This window comes from Euprymna scolopes, chromosome 12 (assembly GCF_053919585.1).
Source record: "Euprymna scolopes isolate OS-2025 chromosome 12, ASM5391958v1, whole genome shotgun sequence".
Taxonomy (NCBI): domain Eukaryota; kingdom Metazoa; phylum Mollusca; class Cephalopoda; order Sepiida; family Sepiolidae; genus Euprymna; species Euprymna scolopes.
The window spans coordinates 55,226,644-55,249,210 of NC_136493.1; the positions used below are offsets into that span (position 1 = coordinate 55,226,644).

At 31.9% G+C, this 22,567-nt stretch overlaps 1 protein-coding gene across 3 annotated transcripts in view; it reads right to left on the reverse strand.

The window, feature by feature from the left end:
* LOC145291287 (serine/threonine-protein kinase OSR1-like) overlaps positions 1-22,567 on the reverse strand; it is a 195,728-nt gene that overhangs the window by 58,060 nt on the left and 115,101 nt on the right. For all 3 annotated transcript variants that reach the window (XM_080136938.1, XM_080136941.1, XM_080136940.1), the window contains exons 6-10: positions 19,592-19,701; positions 16,272-16,373; positions 14,146-14,279; positions 7,619-7,667; positions 5,878-5,931 (exon numbers count right to left, since the gene is read on the reverse strand). In XM_080136938.1, coding sequence (XP_079993064.1) covers positions 5,878-5,931; positions 7,619-7,667; positions 14,146-14,279; positions 16,272-16,373; positions 19,592-19,701 — 449 coding nt within the window. The remainder of the gene's footprint in view (positions 1-5,877; positions 5,932-7,618; positions 7,668-14,145; positions 14,280-16,271; positions 16,374-19,591; positions 19,702-22,567) is intronic.

Genomic DNA, 22,567 nt, shown 5'->3' on the forward strand with positions numbered 1-22,567 from the left:
TATAAAATGACTGCTCACGCTATAACCATATAAAATGACTGCTCACGCTATAGCCATATAAATGACTGATCACGCTATAGCCATATAAATGACTGATCACGCTATAGCCATATAAATTACTGATCATGCTATAGCCATATAAAAGACTACTCACGCTATAGCCATATAAAAGACTGCTCACGCTATAGCTGTATAAATGACTGCTCACGCTATAGCCGTATAAAATGACTGCTCACGCTATATATAGCCGTATAAAATGACTGCTCACGCTATAGCCGTATAAAATGATTCCTCACGCTGTAGCCGTATAAAATGACTGCTCACGCTATAGCCGTATAAAATGACTGCTCACGCTATAACCATATAAAAGACTTCTTACTTTTGAAAGAAGATTTATAGTGACATGTTAATGTTGTTATCACCCAGCTTGACTTGAGCTGGCCTCTTCCCTAGCTTATACCTCATCCTAAACTATGGCACAAGCAAAATTTTGAGTTAAGGAAGCTCATGCCTGTATTTTAAAACTGAAGAATGTAATTAGACTTTCTCAAACAAAAATTAAAAACAGCTTGGTGTTGGGAAACACTGATCTACAGCCAGACAATTTTTATTTACAGCAAAAGAGTAACACTCTACATTTTACATATAATTGATTAATTACACAAAAAAACTGTTACAATTCAAATTGATATTGATTAGAATGATTTTTTTTCTGATCAACATTCATCTTCAGTTTACATTGTAAATATTATTTTTAAATATCACTTCTCATGCCTCATTATAAACAGGCCATATTTTTTTTGACAGCATTAGCATCTTGTAATATATATGTGCTCTTTAACAACGAAATTATTTTCACATAAAGAGTATACACAAAAGTTGCTTCAAGATGATGTTTATACAATGTAACATTTTCAAACATCTCATCATAATTACATGCTTATATATTACTCAGAAAAGACAAAATGTTCAAAAAAGTTAATTCTCCACTCAATATATATATATATATATATATATATATATATATATAGTATAATTTTGTATTATTTGGAGAAATAAAAACAGAGTTCTAAGTTTGTAAGAGCATAATATATTCATTACATTTGAAACTATACAGTAATATTTTGATTAGTCAGTTTCAGGAAGTATGAGAACCATTCGGTTTAAAAATATGTGTTCAATTCATCAGTCAGTGGTCTGATCTAAATTAGACCACTGACTAATAAATGGCATACATGTGGTATCCTTTAGCTCAATAGACAATATTTTCCATCCCTCTTTAAATAGCTCTAATTATAAATGACTAATTGAAATATAAATGTATAGTATCATATGTAATATATATAATTAAGAAACAAATGACATAACTTCACTGTGCCAGAAGTGGTATACAATTTGGTTTTGTTCATAAGATAAGAAATGAAAAAAATACAAATTGATTTTACTGGTAAATCAATCCTATTGAGTTATTGAATACTGAAATTGGTTAAAATTAAATAAATCTAGAAATATCAATCTTTTTTTTCTTTTTTTTTTTTACATTTTCATTTGCATCCATTAATGTGATAGTTTTAATGACTGTTTTCCACGATATAAAATATACATTTAACAAAAATATCAGTTTGGATGATTTTTAACTTGGAGGAGTTACAATTTATTGTAGTTGCCCTTGTATCCATTAAAATCATACATTTTATATTTTTATAACCATCAAATATTTTTTAATGCTGTCAAATATTGGGCCAAGTTGAATGAGACAAATTACTGAACGACGGACAGAAACATTTCACTTATTTTAAAATCAAATACATTAGTTTTATACCCAGAACCAACATTTTTTTCTAAATATAGGTATATAGAATATTTTTAAATGTATCAGTAGATCTTTATAAGAAATTTTGTATGTTGGTTTGCAATGCTTAAGTTTGAAATAACAATTTCATTGTTAATGATATAGATTGAATGAACACATGTTAAGAACGGGCTCATTTCTGTTTCATTAATGTTATTCTTTTGATAGTATAAAAGAAGCACATTCACTTTCAGCCAATATGAGCAGCTTATAGCAATCAAAACCATTTCATTAATCAATAACCATCTTATTTGTATACAGATCATTTTTGGAAACTGACAAATTAGAAAGCGACATGAACCATAACCTGATTACAGACTTTTATCTGTTTGCTGAACATACAGATCAGAAAATAGTATTAACCTTGATAATGGTTCACAACTCCTGGTTGGTTGGTTGTTTTGTTTTACAGTATATCAACCCATTTCACAACTCCTGGATTTTGTACTCATGAAAATGGATTTTCCTACCTGGTTTTCAAACCAAGCTGAGAGTTTTAAATCTTTTGCAACAATACAAGAAAAATTATAATTTACAGATTACAGAGTAAAAATGCATTTGAGTTATTTATATTTTAAAATGAAGAATGTTTCCATTTTTATCTTTCCTTATTTTTAAATAAATGCATCAAAATATGGAGGTCTAATAGTGAGAAATTCTCTTTGATTCAAGAAAAAGGATAAATCAAATTGAAGACAAACCGTTATTATATTTCATTGTAAGAATTATATTGATCACCAATTTTTTTTTGTACCAATGAGCAAAGATTTTGTTAGTGCATTAATTCATTAAAAAATTTTTTATAAATTATTACATTTTTTAGAAATAATTATAGATTCTAAAAACATTTTATATAAAATAATTTTATTTCCTATAAATGAATATATTTAAATGATTATAAACTTTTATGAACCCAAACTTTTTATAATTACAAATTCAAATCCATTGCTTAAAAAAAGAAACAGATAAACAATGTTTGATATATGTAAATAAAAAATAAAATTGTAGAGATGGCTATTAAACACATTTTTTTGTTGGTTTATGTTTCTTGCAATATAGGAAAAGTTTTATTTACATCAAACCCAAGACATATGCCTTTTTAAAAATGTTTTTGTTTACAAAAAGACTGAGCAAAGAATTCCTCATACTTCTATCGGATAATTTTAATTCAACAAAATGAAACACAGAGTTTGTAATATTTCAATCTGATATCTATTTTAATACAAAACGAAAACGTTTTTTTTATGAAAATATAATTAAGAGAACCTTCTGTTCCAATATGAACACAACTATCATCCACCAGAAATGGCAAAGAATAGTAAAAATAGAAAATTATTTATAATGTAAAAAAAAAAATGTGTAGGAAAATGTTGGATTTTTGGACTCTGTACAGGAGAAATAAGTAAATATTCAAAAGATGAAAAGAAAAAGAAAAAAAATGAAAAAGAAAAATACAAAATTTAGAGAACAAAAGAAAAATTAAAAAATAAATAGAATTAATGAAGAAAATTAAAAAAAAAAATCATGGTCATTAAATATTTTTCAATAATAAGATGTTTGAATGATGCACATTTGCATGGCAAAAGTGTTTGAAATGCATTGGCATAACCAAACACATCATAACAGTTCATTGGGAATCTTTATAAGATTAATGAGGTCTTACTTAACATTTTTTCTCCTTCAGTAAAATTCTATTAACCTTTTTCAACTACATCAAAACTACAAACATTGTTAAGTCCCTGGCGTGATCCTAAACTGCCTTGAACACTCTTGGGCAAAACACCCCTCACCACCACTTCAAAATCCATCTTTTTCAGTCTTTTCTACCCTTTATTTCTGCCTGCTATATTTTCCAAGCCTATCAATTACACAACTTCTTCCCCCTTCCCCAACCATCGTTATGGATATGACATGAAACAACATCCGGTTTAAGAGCTTTGGGGAGTCTAACATGGAGATGGTAGCTCTTGTCAGGATTCCATCCCACCTATGGTTCAGAGAGAATCTCAGCATAGGATTTGAGCATCTTAAACAAATCCCAAAGAAACTTTTTTTCTTCTATGACAAATATGACATCAAGGAGGACATTCCAACACTTAGCCATCTCATGCAACCATGCACAGAATGGCTATCTATGAATTAAAATGTGGTGCATGCTAATGAAAAAGCTGGTTCAATCAGACCGAGGTTATGTACAATCACAGTTTGGATTTTATTAATTTAACAACTGATGATTGATTAGTGGCAAAAATAATATTAGATTCATATTTCAAATTCTTAATTATTTTATTGTATGCAACTTACTCTTTTATTTATTCGATAGTTACCTGGTGTTGTTCGGGATAGGTATGGACAACAAAAGGAAGAGTTAAAAAAAAGTGTGTGTAACATCTTTCTCTATCAGTCCCCTCTTACTTTCTTCAACAATCAGAAAAAAGAAATACTTCGTGAATTACTATATAATAACATTAAGAAATAGTTCTAAATGTCAATCCCCACACTACCTTGACTAATTCTGTTTCTGTTGACCCCCAAAAGAATGAATATTGAAAAAAAAGAAAAAGATGCATTTATATTTTGTTTGAGTCAATTGCGAAAGAGAATATATCAGTTTTGTGAATGTGTCTTGTGTAGTTTTTGACTGTTAGCTGGAAACACAACTTTATATAATAGATTTTGATGAAAACTAAACCTGGTTAGCAAGTTCTTCTCATGACCTGATAAGATAGGTCATAACCTGAGCTTTGAAGAAATCAGATATCAAAAGTGTGTATTCTCTGTGGCATAAAGGATAGCAACAATTTGTTTTAAACCAAAAGCTTAGAAATATCTTTGAAATGGATATATTTGAAGCTTTCTTGTTTGTACATACATCAATAAATTAAAGTTTTGTTGAATTATCTCATCATATATTCAATACTTAAAATAAGCAACAAAATATACATTAAAAACACTGAGAGTTGCAAAAATGGCTTTTACAAATTTTAACACATGATGATCCCCCAATCCCAAATAAACATCACTCATGCAATCACTGATAAAATTCACAATCCTTTTTGAAATCTCACCAAACTGAGTACAAATAAACTTCAGTCTATGCCTGACTTGTCCATAAAGTCGTAGTCATGAATGTGCAGCAAGTATGCTAAGTGTTGAACGGTCATAATTACTATTCAATGATAAATACACCAGGATACGGATGTGCTAAACTGCCAATGACTGAGGGACTCGTTTATTGACACTGCTATGATGTTGACTGTGATGATCCTTTTCATTTCAGGAATAGTCTGCAAATTATTTTGGTAAACATCATAAAAACTCCACCAATAAAGATCTGATTGGATTAAGATCCAATGAATGTGAAGCCTCCTGTACCCCATATCATTAAATGATGATAAAACAAATAAGCAGGACATTCATGATTGAAACTTGGTGGACAAGTAAGGCATAAACTGAAGTTCATTTATACCGAATATGATTGCATTGCAAAAAGGAATTTGAATTTTATTAACGATTTTATGGGTGGCATTCTTTTTATGGTCACCTTGTAAAATAAAACAAAACATTTAGTGAAATTATTATAAAAACTAAAAATGAAACTTTACATACATATTTATAAGATAATTAGTCTTATTAAATTTACTGAAAAGAAAAAGATAAATTCTGGTTAGTAATGTTTTAGTATATTTTAAATATTAATGATAAGTCCAATGTGATAACAAAATCAGATAGTACCATATTAGAATATGAAATTGAATTTTGCTTTATGATGAGCTTACAGTACAAAAGTCATCTAAAAATAGACATTTAATTTTTCATGTAGTAAATTAAGTTTTTTAAAAATATTTTCTGCAAAATAATAAAAATCCTCCAACATAAAAAGACAAATGTCAAAAACAAAGAAGCTAGCCATTTTTTTTTAAATAAAAAAAGCAATCTGCCATACCAAAGATAAGACAAAACACAAAAGAAGCGCATGAAAAGTAATAAAGCTGAACCACAATTGAATAAGTTTGTCTTCTTACCTTTTGTGATTTTACATTACAAGATTCAGCTAATTTGGCCAAATAAGCCTTGTCCTGCAAATGAAAAGAAGCAATTATTATGGATATAAAAAAAGATTATTTGATTCTAAGTTTTGAATTTAAAAAACGTCTTAGTAAGCATGTGAAATTAAAATGAAAAGAGTATAAACAATATTATGTTTTGGAATTTTGGAATTATTTGGATTAATCTTCTCATCTTGGTTAAAATATTCATAACATTTTAGCTGATGTAAGCTCCAACTTTCTAAGATGCATTTTATCAAACTTTGGAACAAATTCTAAATAGAATGACTGCAAAAACAAAAACTCATGGTAATACTACACATTTAGACAAGATTATGTTTAAGGCTACAAAAATTCATACTACAGTTCTTTATACGGATTCATGGTTTGATGGTTAAGAGCGTTGGTTAACAATCAATTGTAAGTCCAAGTCTTTTGAACGTCAAAGATTCAAACCTTACTAAATAACATAAATTAATCTATCCGGTTATGGATAATGGAATGAGATTGGTCTACTTCTATGGATCAAATAACAGATTTAGTTCAAAATTCTATATGTTTCTAGTTAAAAAATTGTCCCTGAAAAAGGTCAGAGATAACATGGCTGAAATAATATGAAAATTGTAATCCTAATAATCTAAATAATATAAATAAACAATACTATTTATTTTTATTTAGAATATTAAAAAATATATATGTAGCATCATTAATGTGTTTCTGTTTTTTTACTCAATAAATAGGTTATAGAGATTTACAAAAGTTTATACAGAAAAAAAATTCATAAATTAACTGCATTTGTTTCTGAATTTTTTATATAAAAGAGTGATAATTTATATCATTTGGATTATTCGGACTACTGTTCTCATCTTTTGTTATTTTCATATTTTGACTAATGCAATCTCCATCCTTCTTCAGGAATCTTTCTGTTGAACTCTGGAATTTGCATACAATTTTGAATAGAACTCTTTATTTAATCCAGAGATAGCATGCTGTCATTCTGCCAGCCATGACCGGGTAGAAACTTTAAGTAATTTGCAATTGTATGCTGAGTATTGCCTGCACTGAGGATTGATCCGTCAACCTCCAGAAGAGGAGTCACTGAGAACTAAATTTTACTCAGTACATTATCCATTATGCCGCGGTCTTTGTGGACAAGTTCAACATGAGATACCTGAAGAAGGTTGGAGGTTACATAAGCAGAAATGTTGTGAAAATAACATAATGAAAACAGTAGTCGGAATAATCCAATTTTTATTTATTTTTTTTTTTTTAATATCAAACTCAATGAATTTCTGAAAATGGAATGCTTTCAAATTTATTGGTTTATAGATAGAGCAACAAAAATTTCTAATGTTCAAAAATATTTAAAAACAAGGCAAAATCATAATCATAATTTATATTAACAAAAAATAATTGTTGATTTTTATTTATTAAAATTTATATACAATTTACTTTTCAGTAGAATCATTTAAACCCATTTTTTAGGAGTTTATAAAACACACTATTGGGACTTCAAGAGAAAGAGAAAAAGAAGAAAGAAGAGGAAAGAAAAGTAGAGAGGGAAAGAGAGAGCTTCCATTATTAATCAAAAACATTGCATCTGAAATCTAAACTTGTACATCTAATTTTTGAAGATAAAAGATTTTTTTATTATTTTTTGTCTGGATTAATTAGCTTTTAACCAACATTATGAAATCCCAGAAAAAAAACATTTTACCTTAGCTTTTTTGAAGAACTCATGTTTTAAAAGCTGCTTTGCAGTCGGCCTAAAAAATATAAATGAACAAAAATTTTAAAAAAGAAACACAAACAAAATTTAATCTCAGATCAACCAATGCTTAAAATCATTACTAGAAATTCTTGAACATTAGTTGCATCCTGCTGTATAAAAGTGGAAAACTATCTCTGCAAGTTCTTTTTCTCAATATCAACATTCCCTTCCTTCAAACTATGAATTTTGAATACTGGCTTACGTCAGATCCATCCTAGGATAGAGCCAGAAATTCTAATAAGTCAAATTTTAGATGTATGGGAATGGAGAGATAGAAGTATAAGCAAGATATGTGAACTGGTTGATAAAATTGAGAGATATAAGTCAGTTCCCAGTTGGAAGAGAGTAGGCAAAACGTTTTAGAGATCATCATTGTTTTGTTTGTTTTTTTTATGTGCAGGTTGAGGGGCATCATGAAAACTGGTAGAATTCAATCCAGGTAGTTCGTAAGCTGCATGCATGGCAGATCTAACTCCACACCTCCAAGAAACTATTGTGGAAATCACGTCATGTGATCTCTTTGTAGCAGTTTTTTTTTCAAGACAATTTAGGTCAACATCTCCAAATCTTATGCTGTCTTGATGGCACCACTCAAGCATTTCATGTGTCCATACCAGCACAGCCTTTTTTATTCTATTCTTGATATCAATGTCCATGATGCCAAGCTGTTTCAGCAGATTTTGTAACCATACAGTTGTCACATATTCTTGTTATTGCAAAGCTGTCTAAACATTGTTCTGTTGTTGCATTGCAGTAGTGATAAACTGCTCATAGGTTAGTCAGGACACATCCTCGATAATAAGTCCAACAGAGTCTGGCCCATTTTAAATCTAGGTGACCTTCTGTCGGACTGCGGTATATTTCTGTATAGTTCTATGAATGTGCTCTGTGTGGGTTCACTGCACAGGCTCACTATGTCGGTCCAAAGTCATTGTTTGATTCTGACATTGGTCGCAGTGTCAATTAGATGAACTAAGTTAGTGCTACACCAAAAAAATTCTCCTTTCAAATAAAATCACAACTCCTACTTAAAGCACATAAAGTTTTATTCTTTTGGAGGTTAAAATGATGATCATTTCCTTCTTTTGAATAACAGACTTGCAAATGAGAAATATTAGTCCAATCAAATCAAAACACGGTTCCAATGGCTTAAGAGTTCACAAACCCAACTAGCTGACAGATCCAAGAAAAGCAAATCTACTGTCAGATATCTAGAAGGCTAACTGACTGAAAATGTTAATCTGTTTCCAATCTATGGACATCAAAAAACTCCACTGTCTAGAGCAGGAGTCGGCAACCCCTGGCTCACGAGTGAATTTTGTCTGGCCCGCGAATGAATTGTGTTTGTTTAATTTATCAAAAAACCATTGCCGTGAAGAAAGTTTCAAATATTAAATGGCATTATGAAACTCATCATAGTCATTACAACAGTTTTGCTAGAAAAGCACGAGAACAAGAAGTTGTGTGGTTGAGAAATAATTTAGCAAAGCAATCATCCTTTTTTACTAGAAAAGTTGAAGCAACTGAAACAATCACATTAACTACGAGGTGTCAAAACTAATTGCAGAAAGGATGAAACCTTTTATTGATCGAGAGTTCTTCAAAGAATTATTGTTAAAGATAACAGATGTTGTTTGTCGAGAAAAAAGGGAATTATTTTCTGCTATCAGATTGTCAACAAAAACAGTAACAAGGCGTATTGAAGAGCTGGCAGCAAATGTCAGAAGTGACTTGATCATTTTAAACAACCTGGAGAATTATTCCATTGTTATCGATGAAACCACAGATATGAAGGATACTTGTCGACTTGTACTGTTTGTGAAGGGATGTAACACCAACATTTGATATTGTGGAAGAATTTCTGAAATTGATTCCTATGAAAGACACTAGCACCGGAACAGAAATTTTGCAAAGCATGATAAAATGGATTACTGAAATGAATCTGGATTTATCCAAGCTTTCTGGAATAATCACAGAGGGAGCACCAGCAATGGTTGGAGAGAAAAAGGGCTTTGATGCATTGCTCCAAAACCATAGGCATTGATAAAATAATAAAACTTTGTTGCATTATTCATCAAGATTTGTGTACAAAATCACTGAATTTTAAGGACATCATGGCAGTGGCTGTGAAAACAGTGAATTTTATATTGTCAAGAGGACTCAATCACTGTCAGTTTCAAGAATTTCTAAAACAAATCGAAGCTGAGGTGGCCTTACATATTTTTCAAATCTTCAATAGCTTACCTGCGGAGAATGCTAGAACGAATATACGCATTAAGAGAAGAGACTTCCATGTTTTTAGAGAGCAAAAAAAGATAATTCTCACTTTCTAAATCCACAGTGGGTTGTCAAGTTAGCTTTTTTATTAGACATCACAACTCACATGAACACACTGAATCTTGAGCTTCAAGAAAAGAAAAGGGTTGTATTTGAGATATTTGGTCAAATTACTGCTTTTGAAAAAGCTTCGATTGTGGGAATCGCAGCTTCAAAAAGGAAACTATAGTAGAACCCCGGGATACGATGGCCCTAGGATACATTTTCTCAGATTACGATGTGGAATACAATGTTTTTCTGGTCCCTGATTACGGTATTTGCCCCACCTTACGGTGTTATTTATAATGTTATTTGATTATATACATGTGTATTATATACTGTACTGTATTTTGTTACTAATTTTTAATACTGTATCTCGAGATTCAGCTGTACTCTCATTTCCCAAATCTCCAAAATCACATGAGATATAATACCAGACACCTAGAGATCTGAAAAGCGAGTTTTCTTCTTGTTTTGCTGACTTTAATTTAACCGCAGTACCCAGGCTCGAACCTGTAACGCTAAGAGAAAAAGGATGTGAAAAAAAAAGGACACACTTTAGTCGCCGCGACTTATGACGTTGTGGGCGTTTGAAATAAACTTAGTCATTGCAAGGCGTATGATGACTTTGTAAAAATGTTGATGCAAAAACTGACACCCCCTTGCAAAGAACGGCTTAGTTGACCAGCACAGAATTAATGTTCGATCTTCCTAATGATACCAATTTTGTCAGTGTTCGTCGCATGTGCCCAATATTTTTGGCAGAAACACAAAGATACACACATTTTGCCTTTTATATTATAGATTACTAGCATGGGTGCCTGGCATTGCCTGAGTGTTTGGAGGTGTGTGTTGAGCAAAAAAAAAAAAAAAAAAAGTGGTAGTAAGAAGGCAGGCTCGAACCCGTACCGCAAAAACGGGAAAAAAACCTGACATCTTTGCTGTTACGACTACCGCCAAACCGGAAGTGACATAGGTTTAAATTAAGGCTAGACAATCGAAAAGAGGGGATGACTTTCGAAAATATTGGTGAAAAAAAGCAACCCCTCCCTGTAGAAAAGTGGACAGTTGAGGGTGAAGAAAGTTATATTTTTAGCCAATTTTTCGGTATTTGTCGTCTGAAGGGTCGAGCTTCAAAACGATATCGATCTTGTGAAAATCCGTCGCCTCTGTCGAAAGTTTAAGGCACACCTGCAAACATACATACATACATTTATATATTAGTAGCTCAAATTTTCGACCCAAACCGATTAAAAAGCTTGCACTATCTCTGAATACCCTTTATGTAAAATCCAAATGTTTAGACCAGAAATTGTCCGAGTAATTTGGTAGAGATTGTCCAGGTATAATTTTTTTTTCACTTCGACCCCTATTATGACCCCTTAACATTTATTGTTTTGAGCTCAAATCAAGTTATTAAGTTAGATCCATGTCCATGGAACCTATATCTAAAATTTCAAGTGTTTATGCACAAAATTGGTGTAGGAGTTTGGTAGAGTTCTCGAAGGTCAAATCGTTGAACTTTGACCCCTTAACAGCCAAATTTATGGCCGAAAACGGATTACAAAAATTTTCCCAAAATCTCAGTACCCTGTATATCAAATTTCGAGTCTGTAGACTGAAAATTGACAAAGTTATTGTGTCCGGAAATGTACACAGACACACACACACTTTCACTTTTATAGATATACTAGCATTTCAGCCCGGTGTTGCCCGGGTGTTTGGAGGTGTGTGTTGAGCAAAAAAAAAAAAGTGGTAGTAAGAAGGCAGGCTCGAACACGTACTGAGAAGGAGGAAAAGAACGGGGGAAAAAAACCTGACATCTTTGCTGTTATGACCACCGCCAAAGCGGAAATAACTTATGTTTAAATTAAGGCTAGACAATCGAAAGGAGAAGGATGCTTTTCAAAAATATCGGCAAAAAAAACGACCCCCCCTCTCCGGTTGGAAAGTGCCCAATTGAAGGTGAAGATATTAATGTTTTTAGCCAATTTTTCAATATTTGTCGTCTGAAAGATTGAACTTCAAAACGATACTGATCTAGGTAAAATCCGTCACCTCTGTCGAAAGTTTTAGGCAGACATGCAAACATACATACATTTATATATTGGTAACTAAAAATTTGACACAAACTGATTAAAAAGCTTGCACTATCTCTGAATACCATCTATGTAAAATTCCAAATGTTTAGACCAGAAATTGTCTTAGTAATTTGGTAGAGACCACATAGGTCAAATATTTTAAAATTTTGACCCCTATTATGACACCTTAACATTTGTTTTGGGCTCAAATTAAGTTATTTAGTTAGATCAATCTCCAAGGAACCTATATCTAAAATTTCAAGTGTTTAGACCAAAAATTGTCGGAGGAGTTTGGTAGAGTTCTCAAAGGTCAAATTGTTGAACTTTGAGCCCTTAACAGCCAAATTTCTAGCCGAAAACCGATCACAAAGATTTTCCCAAAATCTCAGTACCTTGTATATCAAATTTCGAGTCTGTAGACTGAAAATTGACAGAGTTATTTCGTTGGAAAATGTACACACACACAGACACGTTCACTTTTATATATATAGATAGATATTGGAAGTTTTAAAATAATGACTCGTGCGCTATCACCGAGAATTGAAACCAAAATGTTTACTTTAGGGTTTACTTTTTCCTTTGACTTAATGCCTCTTTGTTGCAAGGTTAAAAATTAAAATATGAACCAATTGCTATTATGTTATACATATATATTCATAATGCCATCGTTCGACCTTCAACTGGCAAATTCCATTTTTTTTAATTTTAACATGTTTGCACAGATTTTCCCAGGCTAAAAACCCAAACAAAGTTTCACCTAAGTTTGAATATTAAGTTTCATGTCTGTAGACTAAAAACTAACAGAGGAGTTTGATAGGCAACATTTTTTAAACAAATATATATACACATACATAAATATACATAGAAAGAGGTTTGTGTTTACTATAACCTTTTTACGCAAATATTACGCAAGTATAAATCATGTAGAATATCTACATGAATATAATTACACATAATAGTTAACTAAAGATGATCATCCAATAAGAAAACCGAAAAAACTAATAGGGAATTAATTAAAATGAATGTTTAAAAGAATATGGAAATTAGCTAGATCTTTTGCAGATGAATGCAATTCCATGACTTATATATAACGAAGTTGTATTTTCTTTGTAAATAAAAAAAAAGGGGGGGGGTAATATAAATATCAATACACAAAAAAGAAAAATTTATAGGAGTTCTCCTGCTTGTCCCCCCCCCTCCATAACTCTACATAGTTGTTTGGCCTTTACTCTCCAAAATGTTGCTGACCCCTAGTCTAGAGGGTTCCATATTTAGCCAGCCATAATTTTCTTAAAGTACAGTGTCCTAAGCATGAATCTATGTTTAAAGAGACATCTCAGATGGAAATTTGAATTCTGCGTGGTCCAAACTCCAGGCGAAACAGATTTCCAATACATTTGGTGATTTCTCTCATTTTATTTTAAATCAAATACATCTTATCTGCAGAAAATCTGTTATTTGTATGCATTGCAAACATGACCCACTAAACATGCTACCTAGTGCATGTTTACAGTTCTAGAAGATCCACCCTCCCAAGCTTTACCTCTTCACACTTTGAGAAATAATTAACAAAGCGCCTGGGCATTGCTAATGAGAAATACCTATAAAATTAGTCAGGTATTTTTTGACAGAGTGTATTTTGTTTTGTTTGCTGGCTTTTAAATTCCCAATTTCCTTTAAACGAATTTGAATTTTTCCAATGACCCTACTCCACATGTTAAGAATGGCTTTCTAAAATCTCACAAAAGTTTGTATTAAACAGGAGTTATCTCCCTTGTTCTCTCAAACTGGTTTTAAGATGATGCCATAAGATTGTCACTTTTTTAGCCATAAAATTTGATTTTCTTATTTAAAAACTCAAATTTATTTAACTATTTACTAATTAAACTATTTTATCAATTTATGTGATATTTGGTATACAATATTTTCTTTCAGTCCCAGATTTTTCTTTATTCTAATTTTGTCATGGGAGAGGCAGGCTTTTGAACAAGCACTAACATTTTCAGGCCAAAGATCAGACAGAGGTTCAACTGAATATGCTTTGTAATAATTTATTATTAGCCGTTGACTACTTACCTTTTTTCAGGTTCTTTCTTTAAACACTCAGTAATCATTTTGCGGAAGATTTTACTGTAAGCTTTATACTGGTCTTTCTCTTGAGCTCCTGTGTCGAGAGTTGGGGAGTCATTTTGCAGAGTCAGCATCAAAACCTTTACAAGATGAAGAAAAGAGAAAAAGGCGGTTACATCCTCAGTTGAAACAATATTTTCTTTGTTTTCATTTCTTTTTGCTTGTTTGTATGAAAGTTCTTTCCAGCGTTTTTCTTGTTTAATAAAACTGACTTTTTAGACGCATCTTTAGAAGAGGGTCTTATTCAATACAATGAAAAGGCCAGTTATGGAAATCTTTTTCCAATTATTGTAGACTAGCATGGCTATCTGGTGTTGCCCAAGGCAAAAGTGTAACATATTTCTAATGAACTTTCTATATCTTTACCTCTGTCTTTCTTTCTCTCTCCCACATTCTTCTTACTTCATCACCCAGCCCATTCCTATCACTAGACATACACAAACACACACAGATTTATATATTTCTTAAGGAATGAATAAGGTCAGTTTTTAATGTGATGGCAAATCCAACTTCCAAAAAGGGATACTCTGAATTTGGACATAAATCAAAATTGCAATAGTCTAGAACCAAGGATATCAGAACAGATAACGTAACAGTGCGGATGTGCATATGTAAAATGACGTCACCAGTGGGGAAAAAATGTACAATAAAAAAAAAAAAAAAAGAACGATCATGAGAGAGATGAGATAATGTTCGAGATCTCGTGGGAGATGAGATAACATTCGAAATCTTGTGGGAGATGAGATAATATTTGAGATCTTGTGAGAGATGGAGAACATTCTAAATCTAAATGATGTCATGGCTGTGCCAATGAGGAAATAAATGTTGCTTCAAAGAATAGATGAGTTGGAGTTATTTCCTATTTTTTGCCTTGGTTTCCTTTGTGACTTAAAACTGCACACAACATGTGTTGGTCCGTGGACATCATTACAATAACTAACCAGTTTCAACAGTGCATATGGGGTAGTGATGGGAAGTCATCTACTGGTGATTAAAATCTTAGCTTTTACAGCAAAATTAACATTTTCAGTTTATATAAAAGAGGAAAAGAGAAATAACAGGAAGAGAGAATGAAAAATGAATTGAGAAAGAGAGAGAGAGAGAAAGATAATCCAAACAAATAGTGATCAAAAAATTAGGAAGTAGGGCTCTAGTGATTTCGTAAAAATCTGTTTTCTCTTATAAAAAAAAAAGTGCAGATTTTGAGCAAAATCCAATTCAAGTGAAAATCTGCTTTTTTTTTTTGATTAAAAAAACAAAACAAAAAAAACAAAAGCAAAATTCCCTTAAAAAGAAGTGGAGAACTCATATCCCTGGTTTCTACATTTTTTTAAAATTTGTTTTATTACATTTTCACCCCAAACAAGGCACATTGCCACTTTGGTGTAGGGGGCTACTATCAGGGGCAACAACTACTGGGGTACTATGTAGGGATTTGGGCAGCAAGATGTTGGTTCACGTAGCACTTGAACTTCTGCACGTCAGTACAGTTGGGGAAGCAGGGACCTGGAATGGAATTCCAAAGTCTAGCGGTTCTGGGAAAGAAACTACTGAAGTAGAAAGATCTTTTACATCTAGGGATCTCTACAGTGTGGGGGTGGGATTTTGCAGCCTGTCGGGTCTGTCGAGGGTGTTCATGTCGTGGGCGCACAAGTGCTTGCAGTTCGTCAGAGCATTCACCATTAAAATACTTGTAGAACAGGCAGAGGGATGCAACGTTTTGTCGATGGGACAGAGGCTGAAGCTTAGATGCCAGTTCAGGGCCTATCAGATTTGTGACTCTTTTGAACCTTGTCAAGGAGCGAGAGACTAGTAGCCTACATCCAATTCCTAACAAATACTCATTGAATCGCTCTTTTAAATAATCAAATTCTGCCCATTTTATCATTTCCAATCCTCTCATGGTGTTGTTCATTATTCAACTGACAATCTCATTAATCGTTATCATAGAATGGCCCTTGTGTCTTGATAAGTGGTTACCCACAGTATATAAAAAAATTGACAAATACACATTAGTCATTATTACTGAGGGGAGAACATTTTATTTTAAAAATAGGAGATTTTGCACTTACCTTCATTGGAGGAAACTTATGATATGGAGCTGTACCCGTTGCTAATTCAATAGCTGTGATTCCAAAGCTCCAAATATCTGCTTTGAAATCATATCCGGTCACCTGGTAAGAAAATAAAATAAGACTCATTATGAAGAATAGATAAATAATGTTTCTACAAACTTGACAGAATTTGAATTATTTGGATTATTATTATTCCCATTTTAGTTATTTTCATAATATAACATCCAATTATCTTTAGGTACATCATTTGAACTCTGGAATCGATACAAAATTTCAAACCAAACCATTATTTAATCCACAAAGACCTTTATTCTTGTTTGCTGGGGCTTAAAGTGGGGTAAAAGGGGGAGAGGGTAAGTAGTCAATATTATGAAGAAGAGAAGAGAAAGAAAATATGAAATTGAAAGAATATCAAGTGACTTTTGATCTTGCCAAATATTTTCAATGAGTTTAGTATTCAACTGCTATAATATGAACCAGAGATCAGAGAAAAAGATGATTTAATGAGAAAACATGTAAAAAAAAAAAAAAAAAAAAAAAAAAAAAAAAACATGATTGAGGAAAATATGTTTTATCAGGATGAAAAAAAAACTATAAACAGATAAGTGAAATGTTGACAAATATGAATAAGTGTTATGATTACAGACAATGTGGAACTCAGAGAAAAACACTTTTCATTATTATTTTCATTAAATTATGTCTCTGGTCATTATAACATTAAATTGTACAGTTTAACTATTTACTTGTACTTATATTTCCTTTGTCAATTATTTCATCTTGTGTGGTTCATTACAGAATTCCAGTAACATACCTTCCAAGCAAAATAGAAATGTTAATAAGCAAAATAGAAATGTTAATAAGCAAAATAGAAATGTTAATAAGCAAAATAGAAATGTTAATAAGCAAAATAGAAATGTTAATAAGCAAAATAGAAATGTTAATAAGCAAAATAGAAATGTTAATAAGAGTCACACGAGTAATAATAGCATCTCTCACATTATTTGACAACTCGTCATGGAATTCCATGATATTATTTAGAGTACTTGTCCAGGCATTGATACAGCATGTCATACAACTTTCATTGTTTTCAAATAAACAGATGTCCACAGACATATAGAATAGTAGTGGTTGAAACTACTGGCTGTTGCTGCTTTCAAACAAATACACACATATGTTTACGGAACTTTTATGTTATAATAGCTCCTTTCTCTCCCTTTTCTTTTCTATATATTTACTTGAAAATGGAGGTAGTCACATAATGAACTTTATTGTTTCAAATGTTATCAAAATCTACGGTTCATCTTTTGACATCTATTTTCAAATACATATATTTCTTTCTGGACAATAATCAAACATTTTTTATCCATTCCTCCCCCCGCCTCTCTCAATTATTTACCTCATTCATGTCCTCCCACTATTTCTCCTATCACTCGACTGTCATTTACATTAAGCCCACTCTCTCTAAAACATTGACGTACATATGAAAAGTTGTGCATATTGACAAGCAAGTAAGATAACAAAGATATCAAGATTTATAGTTACGGTATGTATGCAGAATAAAGGATTGTACTATTGTTGGGATTTTCTGGGCAGTTTACATAAAACATTGAGAGGTGCTGAAATGCTGAACCAATGAAATTGCAGCAGCAAAAATCATTTACGAAAACATTTATCATTCGTTCATTATAACAAAATCTAAATATTTACCTAATTTAAACGAAAAAATCATAAAAAAAGAAAAAAATGATATAAAAGATAAGGAATTCACTATTCGAAACACTCAATAACAATTTAAGATTTACAGTTATAAAAACCAAACGAGTGTGAAATTGTTTTTTTAATAAATACTAGCATTTCAGCCCGACGTTGCCCAGGTGTTTGGATGTGTATATTGAGCAAAAAAGAAAAAAAAAAAGTGGTAGCAGGAAGGCAGGCTTGAACCCGTACCGCGAAGGAGGAAAAGAACAGAGAAAAAACCCTGACGTTTTTGCTGTTACGACCACTGCCAAACCGGAAGCTAGACAATCGAAAGGAGAGGATGACATTCAAAAATATCGGCGAAAAAAGCGACCCCCCCCCTGTAGAAAAGTGCCAAGTCGAAGGGGAAGATATTAATGTTTTTAGCCAATTTTTCGGTATTTGTCATCTTAAAGGTCGAGCTTCAAAACCATACTGATCTTGGTAAAATTCGTCACCTCTGTTGAAAGTTTTAGGCCAACATGCAAACATACATACATACATTTATATATTGGTAACTAAACATTTTCGCCTTAAACCGATTAAAAAGTTTGCTCTATCTATGAATACCCTCCGTGAAATTTCAAATGTTTAGACCCGAAACTGTCTGAGTAATTTGGTAGAGACTGCAGAGGTCAAATTTTTTTTTAACTTTGACCCCTATTATGACCCCTTAACATTTGTTTTGGGTTCAAATCAAGTCGTTAAGTTAGGTCCATGTCCAAGGAACCTATATCTAAAATTTCAAGTGTTTAGACCCAAAATTGGCGGAGGAGTTTAGTAGAGTTCTCAAAGGTCAAATTGTTGAACTTTGACCCTTTAACAGCCAAATTTCTGGCTGAAAACGGATTACAAAAATTTTCCCAAATCTCAGTACTCTGTATATCAAATTTCGAGTCTGTAGACTTAAAATTGACAGAGTTACTGCAGTGGAAAATGTACACAGACACGTTCATATATATATATATATATATATATATATATATATATATATTGCTATTTATTAAAAATAAAATTGAAATATTTTTCAAATTTTCAAATAATAATTTACTATTTGAAAATTAAAAAAAAAATAACTTTAATTTTATTTTTTAATAAATAGCAATATTTATTAAAAACAATTTCACACTCGTCTGGTCGTTCTACATGTCAAATCTTAAATATAAAAGATATTTTTTGTTTGCTATGAATTGTTATTTAAAAAATAAATATTTATTCATGAAATTTACTTTACAAGAAGTAATTTTCTTAGTTTTATCAAAAATGCCAAATAATTATTCATTGTATTTTCTTCATGACAACAAAAAGAATAATTCTGATTTGTTAATTAATTTCTCATTGAATTCTGTTCATAATACCAGAAATAATATATTTTTCATTGGGGAAAATGGCCAGCGTGTGTGAAAAAAAAAAAAAAAATCCTCAAACTTTCATTTGGCACCTTCTAGCATTTTACGTAAACTATTTAGAAAATTCTGATAATAGCACAGTCCCTATTTTGCATAAGTACCTCATTTGACAAAAAATAGGAGAATGGATTTAAGATTCAAAAATCTTTATAAAATGAAAAACCATCTTACTTGCTCCATTACTTCAGGTGCCATCCAACATGGCGTCCCAACAAATGTGTGTCTCACTGAATCTCGAGAGAGATCTTTACCTGTAGCCAACCAAGCACTGACACCAAAATCTGAAAAAGTTAACCAAAATTTCCATTTATACATGCAACCCATTGTTTTACATTGAAAATGTCAGCAGCAAATAAAATATCCTGAAAGTAATTTAAAATTTGAATAAACTTAGTTTCTGATTTGTCTGTTTGTTCTGATCATAATTATTACTAATGAGTTATCGCTTATTAAGGACAAAAGCCACTCTAGGATGAGAGTTTGTCTTTCTGTGTTTTTGAAGCATATAGTCATATGACAGTGTCCCACCTTTTTTTTTACAGTCTTTTACCATATAATCCAAATCTGCAATAGTTGTAGATAATAGAGGGAAGCCAAGCGATATGGCATTGTACAGAGCTCCTCTCTACATTCGTAGATGGTTGGATCTGTTTAGTCGCCTCAGGAAGAAGGGCTTCAGAAAGGAGTGGAGTTCTTTATCAGTAAAAAGTAGAGGACATTATCTACAATCTGGTCTCTTCCTAAGGTGTTGTTAGATGTTGGATATGACTGAGGAAGCTTCTTCATTACTTTAGTGACTGGGCTGTAGGCTCATGTTCATATAGAGCTTCATGTTCATCAAGGGTTGATGAGATGGATTGACAGTTGAATTATGAATATTATAGGAGGATTGAAAATGATGAATGTAATAGATGAAATTTGAATTCCTATGAAGACTGTTCAGATTAAGAATAACTAAGAAATTATGAAAAATACATGAACGGACAAAGAATGAAATATTGTCAGAATTATACACAATGAAAGGAGTTCCAAAAGTAATGCCTCCTATTTTTTTCTACACAAATGGATCAGAGGGAATTGCAAATTGTATTGTTATGATGACTGAAGTTATGTATTCAAATTTAATTTCTCTGTTGCAGATATTGACAGTGTGAGACTAAGAAAGCAACCCGTCATGGACGTACATCAGAAGCAGAGATACGTTATTGAATTCCTGGCAAAAGTGCATTGAGAATGGTTGTGACTATGTAGAAAAATAAAGATGGGACCACAAAGTTGATCATTTTAATGATACAACTTCTGCCTTTGTAGCTCTTTGGGTCAAAAAAAAAAAAAAAAAAAAAAACAGGATGCTGTACTTTTGGAACAACCTTTGTATATAACATTGCTCAATTGATTATTTCTGTTGAAAGATTATCCAAATGACATTTTAATGTTGAAAAAGCAGTCATTTGATTTTTAAAATTATCGATTGAAAGAAACAAAGTTGTGGTATTTTTTTGTGGCAAAAACAAGTCTCAGTAACACTAAATTGTCATTTACGCTTTGTTGTAAAAGAATATCTTATACTTTCTTTTTCCTATGTCGATTTCCTAATACAGAAAACTATAGTGAACACTGCATTCACTGTTACGTTGCTTTAAAAATGAGTAATTTTTTTTTACTAATTTTTGTCTCTCCATTTACTGTAATCTTTACTACGATAAACCTTTCTTCATTATATATGTTGGTTGTGCCTTTCACACTTTGTATAGCATAATCCTTTTCAAAGATAAGTTAATAAAAGGGGTTTATGTATTTATGTTACCCTGCTATTGTGCAACGTAGTCTTCTTAACTTAAATTCACTTTTACAATATCTCTCTTATTAAATTGTTAGGTGAAAGTGCACTATAATTACAAAACACGCTACATTACTCATGTTTATAATGTCTTTCTAAATAATTACATTATTTCAGCATGCTAGAATAAGGACATAAGTACCAAAAAAATATTCATCTTTTATTGAAAAAAAATAATTTTGCTAATTAAAAAATTGGGTATTTTTTATGGCAATACCAACCGCGCTATAACTGTTGTTGATATATGGCATAATCAGATTAAGACATCAGTTCTCATTGGATCACTAAAGTTTAGTGACGTTGAAGCTGGTTAATATGTGACCATTTAGGAATATTAAGTTGGAGGATGATGATACTTTTATTGCAAAACTAACAACGGCAAAAATGGTGTTTGCAGTTGTCAGAGAGGTTGAACCGTTAATCAATGGTGGCTGTAGAATAGCAGTAGGCAAATTAATGATCCTAATCATGGCTTTTGTACTCCACAAGATGGTATCTCAAAAAAAAAAAAAAAAAAAAAAAAAAAAAAAAAACCAGGTGGAAGTGCTAGGGGCCTTACCTAACTCTCTAATAAAACCAAACTGGTTGTTCCAGATGCAGCTTGAACGGACTGAACTGTTGTTATTAAAACAAAAACACTTGTTGGGTAAACTGCAGGAGCAGTGTGTGGATTTATTTCCATTTTGTGCAGATCATTATTGTTTACCTAGATTTAGTATTCTTCATTTCTCCCCTTGTTCAGAGGTCAGACATTTTCTGATATTTAGTAAGCTCATTCTCAGATTCTCATCGTTCAGTGGGTCAATCATCTCCAAATCCCACTGTGTACATCCTTGTCTAATCAACTGCTTCCAATCTTCCTAATATCCAAGACACTCATGCTTCTGCAACAGTGTATCCAGGAGGATGAACACTCTACATGATTATACTAGAGTAATTGATTTGTCTTTAGAACGTCTATACTGAGCAAGTGTATGAGTTTTCAGTCAATACTCCAACATGATGCATTGGGTTTGGTCAGGTTTCACATTACAGATCCATCTGATCATGAATCTATCATTGCACATTACATGTAGTCGGATGAGTGAGGGCTCAATATTCACTGCCATATCTTGTGATACAGCTGCTATAAAACTTAACCCAAATGTAGAAGGATTATTATTTTTCTGATAATATAATTATTCTAAGAAAAGAAGAATCACTCTTGGTAGGAAACTATCTAGAGATGATTTCTCAATAAAAGCACTGGTCCCCATCACCCCACGAGGTTGGTGTTAGGAAAGGCATCTGGCCTATAAAAAAATCTT